This window comes from Bos mutus, chromosome 8 (genome assembly GCF_027580195.1).
Source record: "Bos mutus isolate GX-2022 chromosome 8, NWIPB_WYAK_1.1, whole genome shotgun sequence".
Lineage (NCBI taxonomy): Eukaryota > Metazoa > Chordata > Mammalia > Artiodactyla > Bovidae > Bos > Bos mutus.
Window position 1 is genome coordinate 36,923,325 of NC_091624.1, and position 21,015 is coordinate 36,944,339.

Below are 21,015 nucleotides of genomic sequence, written 5' to 3' on the forward strand. Positions count from 1 at the left end.
GAAAAGTGTGTTGTCCAGGTCCCATGAAATCCTTGTCAGAAAGGAAGCTATAAGTCTCAGGGTGTACAGCAGAGGGATGAAACTAAAAATCTTTCCCTTTATACAGCATCTTTCAGTTTACTGAACACTTTGGAGTGCATCATCTTATTTGGCCCTTATTCTCATCTTTTGTGGGTGGATGTTGAATCTTGTCAAGAAAATTAGAGATACCAAGGGAACATTTCATGCAAAGATGGGCACAATTAAGAGCAGAAATGGTATGCACCTAACAGAAGCATAAGATATTAAGAGGTGGCAAGAATACACAGAAGAACTGTACAAAAAAGGTCTTCATGACTCAGATAATCACGATGGTGTGATCACTTACCTAGAGCCAGACATCCTGGAATGTGAAGTCAAGTGGGCCTTAGGAAGCATCACTACGAACAAAGCTAGTGGAGGTGATGGAATTCCAATGGAGCTATTTCAAATCCTAAAAGATGATGCTGTTTAAGTGCTACACTCAATATGTCAGCAAATTTGGAAAACTCAGCAGTAGCCACAGGACTGGAAAAGGTCAGTCTTCATTCCAATCCCAAAGAAAGGCAATGCCAAAGAATGCTCAAACTACCGCACAATTGCACTCATCTCACATGCTAGCAAAGTAATGTTCAAAATTCTCCAAGCTGGGCTTCAACAATACATGGACCGTGAACTTCCAGATGTTCAACCTGGTTTTAGAAAAGGCAGAGGAAACAGAGATCAAATTGCCAACATCCGCTGGATCATCAGAAAAGCAAGAGAGTTCCAGAAAAACATCTATTTCTGCTTTATTGACTATGCCAAGGCCTTTGACTGTGTGGATCACAATAAATTGTGGAAAATTCTGAAAGAGATGGGAATACCAGAACACCTGACCTGCCTCTTGAGAAACATGTATGCATGTCAGGAAGCAACAGTTAGAACTGGACATGGAACAACAGACTTGTTCCAAATAGGAAAAGGAATACTTCAAGGCTATATATTGTCACCCTGCTTATTTAACTTATATGCAGAGTACATCATGAGAAACGTGGGGCTGGAAGAAGCCCAAGCTGGACTCAAGATTGCCGGGAGAAATATCAATAACCTCAGATATGCAGATGACACCACCCTTATGGCAGAAAGTGAATAAGAACTAAAGAGCCTCTTGATGAAAGTTAAAGTGGAGAGTGAAAAAGTTGGCTTAAAGCTCAACATTCAGAAAACGAAGATCATGGCATCTGGTCCCATCACTTCATGGCATATGGATGGAGAAACAGTGGTAACAGTGACAGACTTTATTTTGGGGGCTCCGAAATCACTGTAGATGGTGACTGCAGCCATGAAATTAAAAGACACTTACTCCTTAGAAGGAAAGTTATGACCAACCTAGACAGCATTTTAAAAAGCAGAGACATTACTTTGCCAACAAAGGTCCATCTAGTCAAGGCTATGTTTTTTCCAGTAGTCAGGTATGGACGTGAGAGTTAGACTATAAAGAAAGCTGAACACCGAGTAATTGATGCTTTTGAACTGTGGTGCTGGAGAAGACTCTTGAGAGTCCCTTGGACTGCAAGGAGATCTAACCAGTCCATCCTAAAGGAAATCAGTCCTGGGTGTTCATTGGAAGGACTGATGTTGAAGCTGAAACTCTAATACTTTGGCCACCTGATGCGAAGAGAAGACCCAAAGCAAAATATGGACTCATTTGAAAAGACCCTGATGCTGGGAAAGATTGAGGGCAGGAGGAGAAGGGGACGACAGAGGATGAGATGGTTGGATGGCATCACCGACTCAATGGACATGAGTTTGAGTAAACTCTGGGGCTTGGTAATGGACAGGGAGGCCTCGTGCGCTGCAGTCCATGGGGTCGCAAAGAGCTGGACACGACTGAGCGACAAAGAGAAGAGTTGAATCTTGTCAACTTCTTTTCTGAATCTATTATGATGTTGTCATATGGTTTTCCCCCTTTTTTCTGTTAATGTGAAAAAATATATTGATTGGGTTTTTAATGTTGAGCTAACTTTGTCTTATTGAAATAAACCTCACTTGGTCTGATATATTATTTTTTTAATATATTGCTGGAACAGATTTGCTAATATTTTGTCAGATTTTTTTTTTGCATTTATATTCATGAAGGATGTTGGCCTATCCTCTTTTCTTATAATAGTTTTGATTTTAATATCAGAATTATACTGATATCAAGTAAATTGGAACTTGTACCCTCCTGTTTGCTCTAAGACTTTGTATAAGATTGGTGTTATATTTATTCCTGACATATCTATTCATCAGTGAACCCATTTGGCCTAGAGTTTCTTTGTGGGAAGGTTTTAAATTATGAATTCAATTTCTTTAAGTAGATGTGGTCTTCATATTTTCCATTTCTTTTTGTGTTAAGGCAAACTGTTTTCTTCAATAAATTTGTCCATTCCCTTTACATTGTTGAATTTATTGCCATAAAGTTGTTGATAATATCCATTTATTACCCTTTTTAATGTCTGTACAATCTGTAGTGATATCACATTTTTCATTTCTGTTATTGGCTATTGTGTTTTCTTTTTTTCTTGATGAGCCAAGCTTGCTAAGTTTTATCAATTTTATCAATCTTTTCAATGAACCAACTTCTGACTTCGTTAATTTTCTCTATCGTTTTTCTCATTATTTCTATGAAACAATAAGATAAATGAATAAATTAATAAAAGAAAGGGAATTGATGAAATAGATTTTGCTTCTGTTATTCTGGATTTAATTTCCTCATCTTTTTCTATTTTCTTAAGGTAGAAACTTAGAACATTGATTTTAAATCTTTTTTCTTTTCTGAAATAGGCATTTAAAACTACACGTTTTTAGTAAGTCCAACTTCAGCATGACCCCACAATTTGTGATGTTTTATTTTCAGTGTTGTTGTTTAGTCGCTATGTCATGCGCAATGCTTTTGCAACCCCATGGTTGCAGCCTGCCAGGCTCCTCTGTCCATGGGATTTCCCAGGCAAGAATACTGGAGTGGGGTGCCATTTCCTTCTCCAGGGGATCTTCCCAACCCAGGGATCAAACCCACGTCTACTGCATTGGCAGGAGGATTCTTTACCAATGAGCCATCTGGGAAGCCCATCCAATTAAAAGGTTTTTTTAAATTTCCTTTGTATATTTTTTTTAATTTAGAAGTGCATTTGTCAATCCCTAAATATTTGGGGATTTGCTATTTATGATTAATTTAATTTCATTTTGGTCAAACTATTCCCAGTATCCTGAGATTTTTTTCTGTCATGGATTGATGTTGAGTTTGAATTGAATGAAAACCTGTAAGGTATTAATATTTTGAAATGTATTGAGACTCACTGCACGTCCCAGTGTATGGTCTATTTTTTTTTTTTAACATTCTGCCATTCTTAGGTTCTATAAATGTTAATTAAGTCAAGTTGGTTAACAGATCTACATATTTCAGCTGAGCGAAAAGTGTTAAAATCTCCAGCTATCATTGTATCCTTTTATATTTCTCCGTTTAACTCTGGTCAGTTTTTGATTGATGTATTTTGAAGTGCTATTAGTAGGTACATACACATTTGAGATTTCATTTCACTTCTTGAATTGATCTTTTATCATTATGAAATGTCCATATTTTTCTTTGGGAATACTCTTTGTCTTGGAGCCTACTTAGCTCTGATAATACTATAGTTATGCAGCTTTTTTATGCTTGCTACTTGCATGGTATGTTTCACCACACTTTTATTTTACAAACTTTCTATGTCTTTACACTTAAACTATACTTCTTACAAGGAGCATAAAGTTGGGTCTTGCTTATTCCTCCCCCCCCGCCCCCCCCAGCTTGATAATCTCTGCCTTTTAATTGAAAGTATTGGTGCGGTTGTCTTTACCATACTCTGCTTTGTTTTCTATTTTTCATCTACTTTTTCCTCTGTTCATCTTCTCCCGTCTTTTATGTTAGTTGAGGTTTTTAGTATTTCATTTTATTTTCTCTGTTGGATTTTTGGCTGTGCCTTTTTGTATTACTTTCTAGTGGTTGCTCTAACGTTTATAGTATATACCTCAAATCGATCATAGTCTATTAAGAATAAATAACACACCACTTCATATTTAACAAAGTAATAACCTTCAGTTAGTTCAGTTCAGTCGCTCAGTCGTGTCCGACTCTTTGCGACCCCATGAATCGCAGCACGCCAGGCCTCCCTGTCTATCACCAACTCCCGGAGTTCACTCAGACTCACGTCCATCGAGTCAGTGATGCCATCCAGCCATCTCATCCTCTGTCGTCCCCTTCTCCTCCTGCCCCCAATCCCTCCCAGCATCAGAGTCTTTTCCAGTGAGTCAACTCTTCGCATGAGGTGGCCAAAGTACTGGAGTTTCAGCTTTAGCATCATTCCTTCCAAAGAAATCCCAGGGCTGATCTCCTTCAGAATGGACTGGTTGGATCTCCTTGCAGTCCAAGGGACTCTCAAGAGTCTTCTCCAACACCACAGTTCAAAAGCATCAATTCTTTGGCGCTCAGCCTTCTTCACAGTCCAACTCTCACATCCATACATGACCACAGTAAAAATCATAGCCTTGACTAGACGGACCTTTTTTGGCAAACTAACATCTCTGCTTTTGAATATGCTATCTAGGTTGGACATAACTTTCCTTCCAAGGAGTAAGCATCTTTTAATTTCATGGCTGCAGTCACCATCTGCAGTGATTTTGGAGCCCAAAAAAATAAAGTCGGACACCGTTTCCACTGTTTCCCCATCTATTTCCCATGAAGTGATGGGACCGGATGCCATGATCTTCGTTTTCTGAATGTTGAGCTTTAAGCCAACTTTTTCACTCTCCACTTTCACTCTCATCAAGAGGCTTTTTAGTTCCTCTTCACTTTCTGCCATAAGGGTGGTGTCATCTGCATATCTGAGGTTATTGATATTATAACACCGTAATTCCATTTACCACCACAACCTCATCTTTGAGGTTGTTGCCACGTATTTTATTTCTATATACATTATAAGCTTTAGCTTACAGCGGTGTTATTTTTGTTTTAAACAGTCATATGCCTCTTAAGAAAATTAATAGAAGCCAAAAATATCTAGTATTTTATCTTTAGGCCCGTATTTACTATTACTAGTACTTTGGGGCCTTCCCATAGGCAGAGCTTCCATCAGGAGTCATTTTCCCTATGCTGAAAGAACTTCTTTTTTTTTCTTGAAGATTTATTTGGTTGTGTCAGGTCTTAGTAGTTTCCATGCAGAGGTGGGAGAAGAGGGGATTCTTCCCCAACCAGAGATCAGACCCATGTCCCTTCCACTGCAAGGCAAAGTCTTAACCTCTGGACCACCAGGGAAGTCCTGCTTTCTGTACTTCTTGTAGTGAAGGTCTGCTGAAGACAAATTTTGTCAGTTTTAGTTTCTCTGAAAATGTATTTATAGAAAACTCTTCCTTTTGAGGGATATTTCTGTTGGACATAGAATTCTGGCTTGATGGTAATTTTCTTTCAGTGCATTAGCTATGATATTCCATTGTCTTCTGATTGCTTTTGTTTACAGTGGGAAGTCAGTCATGATCCTATTATTCCATTCTGTGCATTGTGTCATTTGTCTCTGGTTGCTTTCAAGATTTTATTTTTATCCTTGGCATTCAGTTTTTTGATTGTGAGCGACCTACCTTTGGTTTTCCTTGATTTATCCTGCTTTGGGCTCATTGAACCTCTGCTAATAATATGTTTTCCACCAAATTTAAGAGATTTTTGACAATTATTTTTTTTAACTACTTTCCTTCTCCTCCTCTTCCTTCTGGGATTCCAGCTACTTGCAAGTTACAGATACAAATATGACATATTCCCACAGGTCACTAAGGCTCTTTATAGTTTCTAATCTTGTTTTTCTCTGTGTTTTGGATTGGATAATTTCAATTTTCCATCTTCACATTTACTATTAGGACTAGCCAATAAATTTTTCATTTCTGATATTTATTTTTCTATTGTTTCCATTTTGGAGGCTTAGATTCCCCATCCTTTAAGTCAATACTTTTTTTAGTTCATAAATGTATTTTAGCAACTGCTTTCAATCCATTGCCTACTAATTCCAACATTGGATATCACTGGCATCACGGTACTCTCCTTGGGATCTCTCTCCCTGAGCCATGATCAAGAAATTGACCCAAGAACTTCCCTGGTAGCCCAGTGGCTAAGACTCCATGCTCCCAGTGCGGGAGGCCCAGGTTCCGTCCCTGGTCAGGCACGAGGCAACTAAGAGTTCATGTGCCACAACTAAAGATCCTGCATGCCACAACCAAAAGAGGGCATATGCTGCAACTAAGGCCGAGTTCAGCCAAAAAACTGAATAAGTATTACTTAATTAATTATACATGTGAAAAAAGAGTTTAAAAAGAGAAGAAACTGACCCAAGGCAGAAAGCAAAGATAAACATGTAACTCATGTTTTGGTGTTCTCCTTCCCTTAGGATTGGGCGAGTACCGAAACCAGCTGCTTCACATATTGTGTCCAGGATTACGGGCTGTTCATAGTGGGATGGTGAGTCCGGTATGAAATGCTCCATCATGGCCACAATTTATTTCCTATGTCAAGGTCTTTAAAAGTTATGCATAGAGTGTGATGCATTTAAAAATTCATTGTAGAAATGTGCTATTAAAAAAAAAAAACAAACCTCTTAAAGTAAAAGGCTTTTGTAAAGGACAGAACCTTTTGTAATGTAAATATCGGCCCTGAATGGAAGCAACCAGTTGGAAAATATCTGAGGCCCTCTCCGATCAACGTTTGAGAAAGACTTACCAGAGGCAATGTAGAAGTTACTTTCAATAAAGCAGGTTATATCCTGCACAGGAGGAGCCAAGGAAAGACCATTCCACCTTCTAAGGGAAATTGCCCTGCTTCACAGCTTTGGCTCCTTGGAAAGCCATAGGACCTTATCCTCCTTGATATAGCCTAGCGTGAACACGTAAGCTGGAGACAATCAGGTTTCTTCTCCAAGGGTTTGAACTGGGACCACAGAGAGAACTGGTGGAGGGATGTAGATACTGATGGAGACATTTTATGAGACAGAAGAGGCCAGAGTAGTCATGATGAGCTGAAAATACAGTAAGTAATGAGGGAGCTGAAACCGTAGAAAAGTTGACTGCTTGGGAAATGAAAACAGGGAATGAAATATAGTTGCTAAGAAAAGTAGAGAGGGGACTTCCCTGGTGGTCCAGTGGTTAAGAACCTGCTTTGCAATGCAGGGGATGTGGGTTCAATCCCTGGGCAGGGAACTAAGATCCCACATGTTTCACAGCAACTAAAGCCCATGTGCCCCAACTACGGAGACCTTGAGTGACAACGAAAGCTCCTGTGTGATACAACGAGGATTCCACATGCCTCAACTAAGACCCAGTGCAGGCAAATAAATAAATATTAAAAAGAAGAAGAAAAGTAGAGAAGCTATGAGAGACGTGGAGAAAGAAATTAGTACCAATATCTGTTTCAGAACAAAGAGGTTTCTGAGTCTAATTCTAGGCTATCTATGTATTTATAATATCTACCCACAAACCCCTAAATATACACTTTCCTCTTCACCCATCCCACCTTGTATTTGAGGTAACATAAGTGAGCCTCTATTCTTCGCCACTTACAGAGCTTAGCTAAAGGCACATGTATTGTGCCTTACAGTTTTCCAGGCTTATAAAGGGCAGAACTTGGATAGGCTCAGGCTTTCCAGGCAGAGGGAACAGAATCGTTAACAAAGATGCAGGGACCTGGATCCAAGTGTCTGTCCAGGGATTAGCAGATTTGTCTTATCCATTTGTATTCCAATTTGTTCCAAAGCAATATTTGAGGCTGAATGTATGACACAAGGAAAAAATAAGTAACTGAGAAAATGGATGTCTGATAGGAATTGGAATAGGAAAAGAAGGTTAATATCAGGAGTAGGGTCCCTAAAAAAATTAACAGAATTGGGTGCTTTGACTAAAACAAAGGAGTCATGAGTTGCTTCTTCTGCAGGCCTACAAGGAAAAGTTAGCGTTCAGAGTATTGCAGTACATACCTTTCCATCAGACTTCCAGGGTGGCGCTAGTGATAAAGAACCTCCCTGCCAATGCAGGAGAGGTAAGAGATGTGGGTTCAATCCCTGGGTTACGAAGATCCCCTGGAAGAGGGCTTGGCAACTCACTCCAGTATTCTTGCCTGGAGAATCCCACAAGAAACCTGGCAGGCTACAGTCCATAGGGTCACAAAGAGTTGGACATAACTGAAGCGACTTAGCATGTATGCACACACCTTTCCATCAGTCATTATTTACTCACCCACTAATTCATTCAGTCATTATTTATTCATCCAGTATTTATTAAGCATCTACTATGTACCAGATGCTAGGATGGCAGCTAAAGAAGAATGAAAGTTGAGTTGGTCCCACTCCAGGGGTTCTCAAATCTAGGAACTGAGCTAAATGGAAGACATAAACACACTACATAAACCAGAATCCAGAGACGCTTTAAACAGGACAAAGTATTGTGAGACACAAAGCAGTGAAACCAGTTTGATCAACAGCCGTGTTCTTTGCTCACTTCTTCCATACCACTCAGTCTCAGCAATTGGGAAAATTGAATACTCCACACCGATTTCTAGCTGGCAGAAAACAATTTCATATGGCTTGTTCACAGCTGGAGCCAGAGAACCAAAATTATTCTTCAGCATCTGCTTGCTGGCTGCAAAGCCTAGGGATAAGCACAAGACACCTCTGCTATTATTATTTGACTACCTGGCAAGTACTGAGTGCGGTAAATGAGGTGAGGGGTGGGGGATGGGGGTGGAGACCAAGCTCTGGCCTCAAATGCTCCCAGCTGTTCTGTAATCTGATAATTGTGCATGAAAAACCTCAGACCATAACTCCGAAAATAGCATGACTATAATCATAACAAAATGGAATAACCACTGGCAAAATTTATTTTCTAGTTATCACTTCCAGAAGGAATTCTGTAACACTACTAGGGAAAGCGAAGAGAAAATTCTTTCAACTTCCTGTCACTAAGCCTCTGAATTATCCTCATCTACATCCATCCCTTCCTCCTTTCTCCTTTTCTGTTACAAAGTGGTCCACCTCTTGGCCACAACTGACCCACTTCCATCTCCTCAGACACTTGGTTCTAGTCTTCATTTTATCTCTTTCATCTTCGACTTCTCTCTGTTTCTGCCAGGCAAATGCCTTACCTTAGCATTTAACATATTCAAGCCTTAACTTCATCTGAAAAAAAAGAAATCCTGTCTACATGGTCTTTATGCCTTCTTCGCTCAATTCAGTCTGCTTTTTATCTCTAAAATTGTTTCCAAGATCTTCACTGACTTCCTAATTATCAAATCCAATGCTGTGTCTAGTTCTTCTCTTCATTAGCAGATGCATCATGACTGACCACATAACCAATAAACACTCTCCTCCCCAGAAGAACATTATTCTTCCTTATTCTCTGGTCAGTTCTTATCCTACATGTTGGACCTTTGTCCAAACCTTGAATCATGGTGTTCCTTCTAGAAATCTTCCCTGATTCTCCCAGAATCAGTGTTAGGATCGCCAACCACAGGCTTCCACTGTACCCAACGCTACTTCCTCAACTGCACCCCATAGTTCATTTAACAATCATTCGTCAAGAGCTTCTAATGCAATGGCCACTGTGTTAGGAGCTGAGAATACAGCTGTGAGGAAAAACATCCACAGGCCCTGCTCTCAAGGCCTCACAGTCTAATGGGAGAGACATACACTAATAAAATAATTACACAAACAAGTGAATAATTACACCCTGGGATGCATGCTTTAGAAGAGAAGATCACGGACAATGAAACTATAAACATAGAGAAAACTTCATTCTCTTCATTAACAAGGTACAGGCCGTTAAAGTGGTTGTGGGGGCTGCTGTTTGGACCGGAGTCTTGTGAGTGAGTGCAGCGGTGAGGGAGAGAGGGCACGGAGAATGTTCCACAAAGAAGGGACAACAAAGAACCGAAATACAGCAATGACTGGGACACAGTGGTACAAGTGAAGGCTTAGACACCCAAGCAGGCCTCAGCCCATATAGGCACCTGAGGGTTTTTGTTTGTTTGTTTGTTTGTTTTACCTGACGGGTTTTTAAAAAATTGGTCCCTCTTTGGGACTTCCCTCATGGTCCAGTGGCTAAGACTCCAAGCTCCCAATGCAGGGGGCCAGGGTTCAATCCCTGGTCAAGGAACTAGATCCCACATGCTGCAATTAAGACCCAGAGCAGCAAAATAAATAATAATAATAATAAATAAGATAAACAATTGGTTCCTCTCCTAAAAGAAGTAGGAAGTCACTGAAGGGTTTTGAGTGTGGGATGACATAATCAGGTTGACAGTTCAAAAAGATCCCTTGGTATGGCACATAGAATGGATTGGAAGGGACCTGGGTGGATGAGGGGAGTACCCGTGACAAAGCCTGACAAAGCTTTTACAGCTGTCGAGGTGAGAGATGACGGTAGACAGGGCTAACGGGGTGGCTGTGAAGAGGAACAAAGTGATCTGATTCAAGAGATTTAGGAAGTAAAGGGGCAAAATCTCAGATCGAGAGCTTGAAGAAGAGATGAGGATGAGAGTGTAAGGATGTGAGGAAGCAAGGATGACACTGAGAAGGGTCACAAGAGGGAGGAGCTTACTTAGGACAAAGAGAAGTGTATCAACTTGCCTTCGATTCTGCTCACCTCCTCCTGTCCTTTCTTCTGTGGATCCCAGGCCTAGTCATCAGACTCAAAATCTCTGAATCATCTAAGACTGTCTTCTGGCCTTGCAACTCTTGCCCACTTACCCCTACCCTCATTACACCTCATCAAGATCAGTATTTCTAAAAGTATTGTCCCAGAGGGGCTTTTGAAGAGATCACACGAAGTGATCCAAAACGGCAAGACTTTTCTTTGGTTGCTACAGGGAAATGATGCAAAATTCCAGACTTTTGATTTTTTTTTTTATGGTAACTGAGTTATAAAAGAGTACTAAAACTTGTTAGTCATAAACTAAAATTAGCCTTTAACTGGAGTTCACAGAAGACTCTAATTCAGTTCTCTGCTGAGGAGTCTGGCTGCCAGGCAATGTTTGGCAACGATGCAAAATTCCTCTTGCATATACACATGCAGCCAGTTGGAATTCTCGAAATTTTCAGGAAGGACACTCTGTTATTGGGGTATTACCAGTGATGTTTTGAGCTGGTCCTGGTTTATGGTGCCTGACGTTCATGAATTTTAATTACAAATTATGATTCATGGAGCTTCATCATGATCAATTTAATATGCCATGGTTATTTGATTAACCCTCTGGAATAGAGGGGAACATGTCTCTGACCGTATTTCCTGCCACTTTCCTCCTCCCTTCCTTGCTGATCCAGAACATGTGTGAGCAAGCTCCCATCTCAGGAACTTTACACTTACTATGCCCTCTGTCAGGAATGCCTTCCCCCCAGAATATCACACAGTTAATTCCTTCACTGCCTTCAGGTCTTTCTCAAATGTCACCTCTATAAGCCACTGCTTCCCCCTCTCTCCCTCGCCAAACCACTATGTTGAAACCATAATATCCTGGTTCCCTGAACTTCCTATTCCTTTCCCTGCCTTATTTTTCTTTAGGACACCCATCATCATCTGACAAACAATATATTTTACTTATTTGTTTGTAGACAATTTATCTCCAACTAAAAGATAAGCTCCCTGAGAGCAGGGATTTGTGTTTGTTTTGTTTGTTGCTATATCACCAATGGGCTTCCCTGGTGGCTCAGTGGTAAAGAACCCGCCTGCCAATGCAGGAGACACAGGTTCAATCCCTGGGTCGGGAAGATCCCCTGAAAAAGGAACCCCCTGAAATGGCAACCCGTTCCAGTATTCTTGCCTGGGAAATCCATGCACAGAGAAGCCTGATAGACTATAGTCCATGGGGTTCCAAAAGAATCCGACACAATTTAGTGACTAAACAACAACAAATATCATCAATACCTAGAACATTACCTGGCATAGAGTAGGTGCTCAATAAATAATTGTTGAATGAGAATATTTATATCATCAGCATTTTTGTCCTCAATTTCCAACACCCAGCTCTTAAAGCATGGGTATATATATTTCAAATCTGAACCATTCACAGCCTTACTACCAAAGCAGATATAAATATAAACCCAGAAAATTGTGCTTCTACAGTCACAGTTCCTTGTTATCACTCCCCACCAGTCTCCTCATCCAAGGCTCACCCTTTTCTATCCTTCAAACTCACCCAGATCAAAATTTCCAAACAACAATTGGAAGCATTCAGAATTCATATTCCACCCATTTTCAGGATTTAATATATTCCAGGGATTGTGCTAGGTTCAGGGGAATCAACAATGAATGAGACAGACATGATCCTTGACATCAGAGTTTACAGTCTAGTGGGGATATCACTACATCCTGCCTCCAGAAAGGGACCTTAACCCTTGATAGGAGAATATGCTGGGCAAACTGAGATGTGATGTATGAACAGGAGATTAAGGAGAGATTTGGGGCAGGTTGGCTTGGGGCAGGTGGCAGAAGACAGAAAAGACTGTACCAAGCAATCAGAGGAAATAGCAGTGTCAAAGGCTTAGAGGACAACAGCGTGGATGTCATTTTCCAGGAAGTAAGGGCAGTTCAGGTGTGGTGGAACTGAGGAATCCTCACAGAGCAACGATGAGATCTGAAGCCAGGTGGGTAGCAAAGGTTAGACCTGCCAAGGCCTTCTAGGCCATACAAAGACATTGGACTTTTGGGACTTTATTCTGAGAGCAAGAGGGAGTCAATAGAAGACTTGATCACTGACACAAACAATGGAGTTTAAATTCTTCTCCGTCCCCTGACAAATCCAATCCTGACCTTCCCTCTCCACTGCAGGCCTCCAAGTCATAGCTACCTCCTTCCTGAAGCATCTCTGCTGCTCCAACCTGCATACCTCTCTTCCTTTCAACCCCAGGGATTGCATCCTCCCTTATCTTTATATGCCTTTGTTCTGTCTCCCCCACAGGCCTGAGTTTCCAGAGGACAGGGACTTCTCAAGTTTCTCTAGGTTGTCCCACACCCAATTCACAACTGACCTAGGCTATAAGCCTCATGGGGACAAAAGAGTGATGAATATAACCTAGCACAACCCAGCTCTGCTCACATTTCACACAAGTATATTTATCCTGTTCTAAAACAACCCTTCCTTCCAAAGCAGCAGCACTGATGTGTGCAAGGCCGATTGACCCACGTTTCTGTCTCCTGTTTGCTGTCACCTCTCTCCACTCTCAGTTTACCTAAAACCTCTAATATCTCCCCTAATGGACTGGAGAAACTGATTCCCAAGCTTGTTCAAACCCCTAGAAAAATCCAATCTGTAGTTGACAGAAGCAGATTAGTAATTACTTGGGGCTAGGAAGTTGGGGAGAATGGACTGGGATGAGGTACAAGGAAACTTTAGAGAGTAGAGGAAGTGTGTTATATCTTTATTGTGGTAGTGGTTCACAACTGTATAGCTTTGTAAAATCTGTCAACATATACAACTAAAATGGTCCATTTTGTTGTATGTGAACCAGTCCTCAGCAATGCCAAATTTAAAATAAACTGCATGTAAATTAAGAGTCAGTAGCCCCAAGGACAGTATGAGCTTCAAAACACAGTTCAACCCTGACATAAAACTAGGGCAAGGCCATACAGGAAAAGCAGCCTTTCCATGGTTGCAGAGATATAAGAATGGTGAACACACCTGCTATGGAAGTCCAAGTGAAAGAAGCAAAGGAGACCAGGCAAGTAATATGGAAGGGTGCGTGCTCAGTCGCTTAGACATGTCTGACTCTTTGCCGCTCCATGGACTGTAGCCTGCCAGGCTCCTCCATCCATGGAATTATCTGGGCAAGAATACTGGAACAGGTTGCCATTTCCTACTCCAGGGGATATTCCCGACCCAGCAATCAAACCTGAGTTTCCTGCATCTCCTGCATTTGCAGGCAGACTCTTTACCACTATGCCACCTGGGAAACCCAATATAGAGGAAGCCAGACCCAAATATGTAAAGTCATAAACAGCATGCACACAGATACAGTCTCCAAATCTCAAAATACCTAGGCCTGAGATATTATTTAAGAATAAATAAATAGGAGCCCTGCCTCACAAAGCAAGAAACTGCATATTAATTGTAAGATGATAATTCGTAAAGTGAAAGTGAAGTGAAAGTCGCTCAGTCCTGTCTGACTCTTTGCAACTCCATGGACTATGTATAGAGTCCATGAAATTCTCCAGGCCAGAATACTGCAGTGAGTAGCCTTTCCCTTCTCCAGGGGATCTTCCCAACCTAGGGTCAAACCCAGGTCTCCTGCATTGCAGGTGGATTCTTTACTGACTGAGCTATCAGGGAAGCCCGATAATTCGTAAAGAGTTTGGAAAAAAGTGATCCTTGAAGAACTGAGTGGCTTTGTCACAGAGAGCTCCTCAAGAAGCTGGGCCTTACTTCTCCACCCAGGGTGAGCTGGGTGAGTTAAGAAGGGTGACTCTTAGGTTTCCTGTGAGAAGAGATGACATCTGTCCAGGTGGCAACAAGGGCAGTCTGGATGGGCCAGTTTGGAGTGTGCAGTGTGTGAAAGGAGATAGGAAAAGAGCTTCTTTCCTCTTTGTCTGAGTGCTCTCTCCTCACAAGTCTCCCAACACAGAAGACCTGAAGCATACCACCCCATATAATCTGTGTCTCCTGTACAGGTCTCCTGCACTTCTGTGAGCTCCCAAAGGCCTGTGTCTCCACCTAGCCCAGCACTGGGCACTCAGCAAAGGATGGGAAAAACAAATTCTTTGGGACAAGACTGTGAGGACAATGAACATATTGGTAAGAGAGAGGGTGGGGGCTTAAGGAGGATGGGCTGGTCAGGATGGGTCATGGAGTGAGGGAATGGAATGGTGAAAGGAGGACAAGTGAAAGAGTGGTAGGAAACAGCAGTTCGGGGCAGTGTGGGAGAGGACGCTAGGATTAGAGGGAGAGAGCAGGACGGGGTCAGAGGTCACTGGGAACACAGGCCAGGAGTCAGGGAGAAAGTCAACAGGGAAAGGAAGATGAAGCGTCAGTAGCAGAGGTATGATCGGTGGTCACTGGCAGGGAAGGTCAGAGGTCATCAAGACAGAGCAGGTCGAGGTGTGTTACCTGCTTACGAGGAGGCGGTTGTTTGTGGGGCATCTTTGAAGAAGCGGGAAGCATCTCAACACTTGGAGCACCTACAAAACGCTCCTCTGCCTGAGGACAAGAAGTTTGTCCGTCCCCTCAATAATGCACAGAAAATCCAGATTCTCTTTCACTTCAATTCCCAGTCTCAGGGGTTCTTTGGGGACAGCCGACGTTGTGGGTCCTCCGCGCCCCTGCAGAAGGGAATCGTCTCCTCCCTCGACGCGGTTACCCAGCAACTAACCAGCAGCCAAGGCGCAGGCGCCTCTGATGCCCCCTCCCGGCTCGAGGGGAAGGCGGGGCTGGGCGCTCGGGGAACCACCGGCTCCATTAGGCCCCGCCCCCTCAGGCAAGACGACCGGCGGCCGCGCCACTAGAACTCCTGCATGCGGGAGGGGCTCGGTCTCCAGACACCGCCTCCTCATGAATAATGCAGGATTCAGGCGGTGTCCCGGACCCGGAAGTGGAGTTGCCGAGTCACCGCAGTGGCTGAGCTGCTGACAGGAGGCGGCGGCGGAGGAGGAGGCGAGGCAAGACCTGCGGCTTTGCCCGGCCACTGACGCTGTAGCGCTAGGCAAGCCGACCGAGCCATACCGGCCTCAGCCCGCTTGCAGATCTCCTGCCCTGCGCCTAACCCTCCATCTGCCCGACTGGTCCGGGGAGGCCTAGTCTGCACCACCCACCCGGCACCTGGGGCCGCCGCCCCGCGCGGTCCCCGTCGGCGTCCCCGGCCGCGCCCGGCCCCCGGCCCGCTCGCCCGCCGGCACCATGATGGAGGAGATCGACCGGTTCCAGGTGCCCACCGCGCACTCGGAGATGCAGCCGCTGGTGAGGGGGCGGGCGGCGGGCTGGCCAGGGCCGGGAGGGGGCGCTGCCGGAGGGGGAGGGAGGGAGTCAAGCCTTGGGGACTGTGCGGACGCCTCGGATGGGGTAGAGAGCCAAGAAAACACATCGCTGGGGGAGGGGGACTTGTAGGACGAGAAAACCGTGGGAGAACATGTGGGATGACAGCAAAGGGGCCTGTAAGGGCGGAGAGCACTGTCAGCGGAGGCAGGCCGAGGGAGCTACGCGGAGCGCCGTCGGATGGAACCGAGCAGGGGCACAGTGGTGCACAACGTTAGTGGAGGCCCATAGCGGGGAAAGGAAGGGAACTGTCACGGGGCACCGCCGGCGGCAGGCTCAGGGGGCGAGGATGGGAGGTAGGGAGGCGTTTAGACCTAGAGGCCTGTGATGCTCAGAGCGGGGGAGGGGGCCAGGAGCAGTCAGCCTGAGGGACGCGAATAGGTTTGTAGAGGAGGAGGGGCCTGCCCGACAGTTCACTGGCAATGGGTGGGAACGCGGGGCCCGGGCCGAGGACCGGTAGGGGGACGGTGTCCATGCAGGCCCCGGGAATTCGGTTCTTCTCCGGACGAGAGTGCACGCAATCTAGGCTGGGGATGCAGGAGCCGGGAAGAAGAGAGCACGGCGGCGAGATGGAGAATCCGGGGCTCAGATGAGAGAGCTCGGAACCGGCGGGAGAGGGGGCGGGGCCGCACAGGAGCCGCCTGTGCCCACCGGTTCGGAAGAGCCCGGAGCATCCTAGGCCTACGTGCTGGGAGTCCTTGCTGGGCTCCGATCCTGCCCGCGGTCCGGGAGTCAGGGAAGAATGATGTCATCGCTGCCGGCGCGGAGGGGATGGAAGGGGGAGGGCCGTGCACGGAGGCTGGCCTGGGAGAGACCATTCCCACTGGCGTCGGCTCCCGGTGTATACCTGTCTGGCTTGTACATTTGCCCGGGGAGACACGCTGAGGCCTAGAGGCGGCGTCTCTCCCACTGGTATAGGGAGAGGGAGAAGGAGGGGAGTGCCTCGGCTCTGTTCGCTTTTCCTTCTTTCCCACTTGGAGTCCGGGTGGGAGCTGGAAGGAGGCAAGGCAGGCCGATAATCTGAAGGTGTGGGTGCGGTATTCTCTGAGCTCAGCTGGAGCTGAACAGAGCTCTCCAAGTCTTGAAGCTCTGGGGTTCCTAACCCTCTCCCCTCTGTGTTAAGTGAAGGCGAGGAACAGATTCTGCCTTTGCCCCCACCCCGCCCCCGACTCCCCTACCCCGGCCCTGGCTGACAGATGTGCTTTGTGGCATTCTGAGCAAGTAATGTGTCCATTACAGCAGCCAAGACAGACCTTGACAGGGACCCATGACCTACTCTAAGCCACACCTTTTGGAGATGGTAGAGAGAATCATTAGAGGCCACCTGGCAGGAGATGTGTCGTTTTTTCCTCCTTTCCTGATGACTTAGTTCTAGGAGCCCAAACAGAGAAGTTCTACAGAAGTGTACAATATTAAACAGGGGAAAGAGATGCTGATGGACTTTTTCCCTAGCCTGATGCCATTATTGGATTGTTTGAGGGCTAGAAAATCCTGGTAAGAAGTCTGTCCCATAAACCTGAAGAACTTCAGGTTGGGCTAAGAGAATGTTCCTTTCTGGATTATCCTTCCAGCCAACCTAGCTTGTCAAGCTAGACTGCCCTTCCAGTTCTTATCTAAGCAAAAATCAAAAGGAGGGCAGATGAAGGAGCAGAGGAAGAGATCTAAGGCATCAGAAGAGAGCAATGAATTGGTTCTTGCCTCCTATCTGGGGTTCCTAAGATGGGAGGCAATAGCTGTTATCCAGGAAGCGGGGAGAAGGAAGGGGTCCCCAGGCTCCCCAGTTGTCCCTGATGCCTCTGTTATTGAATGAAGTTATCAACGATGGTTTGTTTGAGTGAGTAGTGGCCTCAAAAGACTTCTGAACTACTTCTGGTCTTTGTGGCTCCAGAGTAGAAGTGCTTCTGGCAAGGAGGCAGTTATCAGAAAAGCTCTGACTGACTTCAGACTCTTTTCTTTAAGGCTAAAGGAGCACTTCTCCGCAAGAGGATACTTTGTTGAGGCTGAATCTTATGGAAACAGCAATATAGTCATCCCCCATTTAGGGGTCATAGCCATTGCCCTGCATGTCTCTACCTCCCCATCTCTGTTCCCACGTCAAAGTTGAGGATTCCTAGAACTCCTTGAGCTTCCCAGGTGGCACTAGTGGTATAGAACCTGTCTGCCAATCCAGACGTGGGTTTGATCCCTGGAGAAGGGCATGGCAACCCACTTCAGTGTTCTTACCTGAAGAACCTCCATGAACAGAGGAGCCTGATGGGCTACAGTCCATGCGGTTGCAAAGAGTCAGACACAACTGAAGCGACTTAGCACGCATGCACACACTCACAGAACTCCTTAAGTGCTCTTTGTGCTATTGAGACCAATAGAATCTTGTGTGGAGTTTCCCCAAGAGTCTTCATTTCAGGGCGTAAGGAATCAAGGTGGCATACTGCAGAAGAGCAGAGCAGAGTAGCTCTTTAGGGGTGTTTGGGTAGACCATGAAAACCAGGGTCTAAGACTCAGCTGTGACCTAGTTCATTTTTTGCCATTATTTATTGAGACCTCTAGGAAATCTGTCTTGTCTGGACTCAGTTTTCCTATTTATGAAGTGAAGACAAACTATTTCTTTGAATAATACTTCCTTGTTCTTCCAAAGAATATCATAGTGTCCTGATGTCATTGTTCCAGCAAATTTATTCACCAAATACTTGGTGAGCACCAGCTCTATTCCAGGTACTGCGCTAGGTACTAGGGACACAGTGGTTAGCAATACAGAATATAGCCCTGACTTCTGGAGTTCACAGTTCCACAGAAGTTACTGTTCATGCTCACCCCCGTCAGGGTGAGGCCCTCTGAAGGCAGAGTGGGGGCTCTCTCCTTAAATCCTGAGGGAAACAGGGCAATACTGGTGTCAGTATCATTGCCCCTTCAGGACCAAGCTGTACTTACTGATAGTAGCCTGTCACATAGGGTTGATCAACAAATAACCCTATCCCACCCTAGAGTGGCTGGAAGAATCCAGGGGCCATTCCTTACTTGGAAAGATGAACTCTAGATGGAAAACATCTTTTTTAGTTTACTTGAAAGAGAAAATTTCACTTGAATAGGAGACCTAGGGGAGTGGCAAGAGCTGGGAGAAAAAGCACAGCCCGCAGATCTGGATGTTTCCAAGGTGCTAATTTAAGCATTTGTTCTCTGTGGGAGGAAGAGGAAGAGGTCCCTGTTCTGTTGTTGGTGCTGCTGTTGCCACAGCTGCAGGAGCCTCCTGTCCCGGGTGGGAATTTGCCTGAAGGGAGTCCCCTCCCTCCTTTCCTCATCACACCAGTTGTTTAATTGGCATGGCTGGGTCTCTGCAGCTGAACCAGGGCTGGGCCCAGCCCTGAGAGCTCTGCAAGCTCTCTTTCTGTCTCTTTATGAAAGGAAGGAGAGCTCCTCTTGGAGACTTAGTCCCTGGGTTCCTCTCCTGCTATGTCTATCTCCTAGATACTCCTGAGTGTTTCTGAGTACAGTTTTTCCCCAAGAAACTGACAGGGACAGGCACACCCTGTATGTCAGTTCTGTGGCCAAGCCACACGCTGCAGTGATCTAGAGAGGCCCCCAGCTATCCACAGTTCACTGTTGAGCAGGTGGGTTGAATTTTGGCTATTGTTTGTATCAGCAGCAGGGATAGGCTCTCTGGCCCTATTGTCTGTCTGCTGGGCTGGTTGGTACAGCCTCACAGTTTATATGTCTTCTCTTTGACTGTAATTGGAAAGGAAGAGATTTAGTGCAAAAAAAAAAAAAAAAAGGGGGCGGGGTGGCATATGACACCAGGTGGGGTCTCTGTGCACTTGAGAGAAATATTAGTCTAGCCTCATTGAAACCCAGGTTATCCATGAACACATTTGTTTAGTTCATGAGCATATGCTCAGTTCCAGGTACTTTACAGATAAAGACAAGTAAGATCTCTCTAGCAGGTGCCCAGGAGAAGGCTGGGCTCAAATGGCTACAGGAAGGTTTTAGCTACTTGTTAGGAAAGGGTGGAGATCAATGGAGGGCATTCCTGGGAAAGAGGGATACCTCCCAGGGGGAATGCTGAGGTTCTGACCCTTTGACCACATGAGATTGGAAAAGAGTTTCAAACTCCTCCTGACTCCTGGCACTCAGGGGTGGGGATAGTCAGGACATTAATTTAATGGGTGGGCCACAGCAGCTCCTGAAAGTGGCAGAGGGAACATTGTAAAGCTAGCAAGAAGCCACTATGGAAAATCGACATACATATATTCTGTGGTTGGAGCACCTTAAGTCACCTCCTTATATCCATAGGAAGATGACTCTTCACTTTAAGGGTGGATTCTCCTGGTGGTCCATGTAGCTCATGACCCAGTACATTTCTCAGTCTCTGAAAGAGGCATACCCTTCTCTCTCTTCCTATATTGCTAAGTGAGGATCAGGTTTGCTCAGACCTCCAGCTCCTCCCTTATTGCTCATCTCCTCAGTCAACAAACACTGCTGCTGCTGCTGCTAAGTTGCTTCAGTCGTGTCTGACTCGGTGCAGCCCCATAGACGGAAGCCCACAAGGCTCCCCTATCCCTGGGATTCTCCAGGCAAGAACACTAGAGTGGGTTGCCATTTCCTTCTCCAATGCATGAAAATGAAAAGTGAAAGTGAAGACACTCAGTCGTGTCCCACTCTTAGCGACCCCATGAACTGCAGCCTACCAGGCTCCTCCATCCATGGGATTTTCCAGGCAAGAGTACTGGAGTGGGTTGCCATTGCCTTCTCTGCAACAAACACTAACAACCTGCTTTCTGCTAAATGTTGTGCTGGGCTCAGTAGCACACCCTTTTGCTCCAGAGATGGATATACACAGTCAAGACAGATCGAGGCACTCGGGGTAATGAGCCCTGTAAGAAGTAAGAACCAGGTCCACCAAGGCCTCTCGTCTAGTGGTCAGAGAAGGCTTCACAGAGGAGACATTGTTGAATGGGCTCTTA

The 21,015-nt window shown here is 45.0% G+C and overlaps 2 protein-coding genes across 8 annotated transcripts in view; one reads left to right on the forward strand and one right to left on the reverse strand.

The window, feature by feature from the left end:
- The window catches only part of DNAI1 (dynein axonemal intermediate chain 1), a 68,424-nt gene extending 53,047 nt beyond the window's left edge, over positions 1 to 15,377 (reverse strand). For both annotated transcript variants that reach the window (XM_005903039.3, XM_070375441.1), the window contains exon 1: positions 15,140 to 15,377. In XM_005903039.3, coding sequence (XP_005903101.3) covers positions 15,140 to 15,193 — 54 coding nt within the window. In that variant the 5' untranslated portion in view covers positions 15,194 to 15,377. The remainder of the gene's footprint in view (positions 1 to 15,139) is intronic.
- A 238-nt stretch (positions 15,378 to 15,615) lies between these two features.
- Positions 15,616 to 21,015, forward strand: part of FAM219A (family with sequence similarity 219 member A) — a 60,382-nt gene continuing 54,982 nt past the window's right edge. For 4 of the 6 annotated variants that reach the window (XM_070375454.1, XM_070375458.1, XM_070375453.1 and 1 more), the window contains exon 1: positions 15,616 to 15,985. In XM_070375454.1, the coding sequence (XP_070231555.1) occupies positions 15,926 to 15,985 (60 nt within the window). In that variant the 5' untranslated portion in view covers positions 15,616 to 15,925. The remainder of the gene's footprint in view (positions 15,986 to 21,015) is intronic. The other 2 variants (XM_070375455.1, XM_070375459.1) reach the window with 1 other exon arrangement.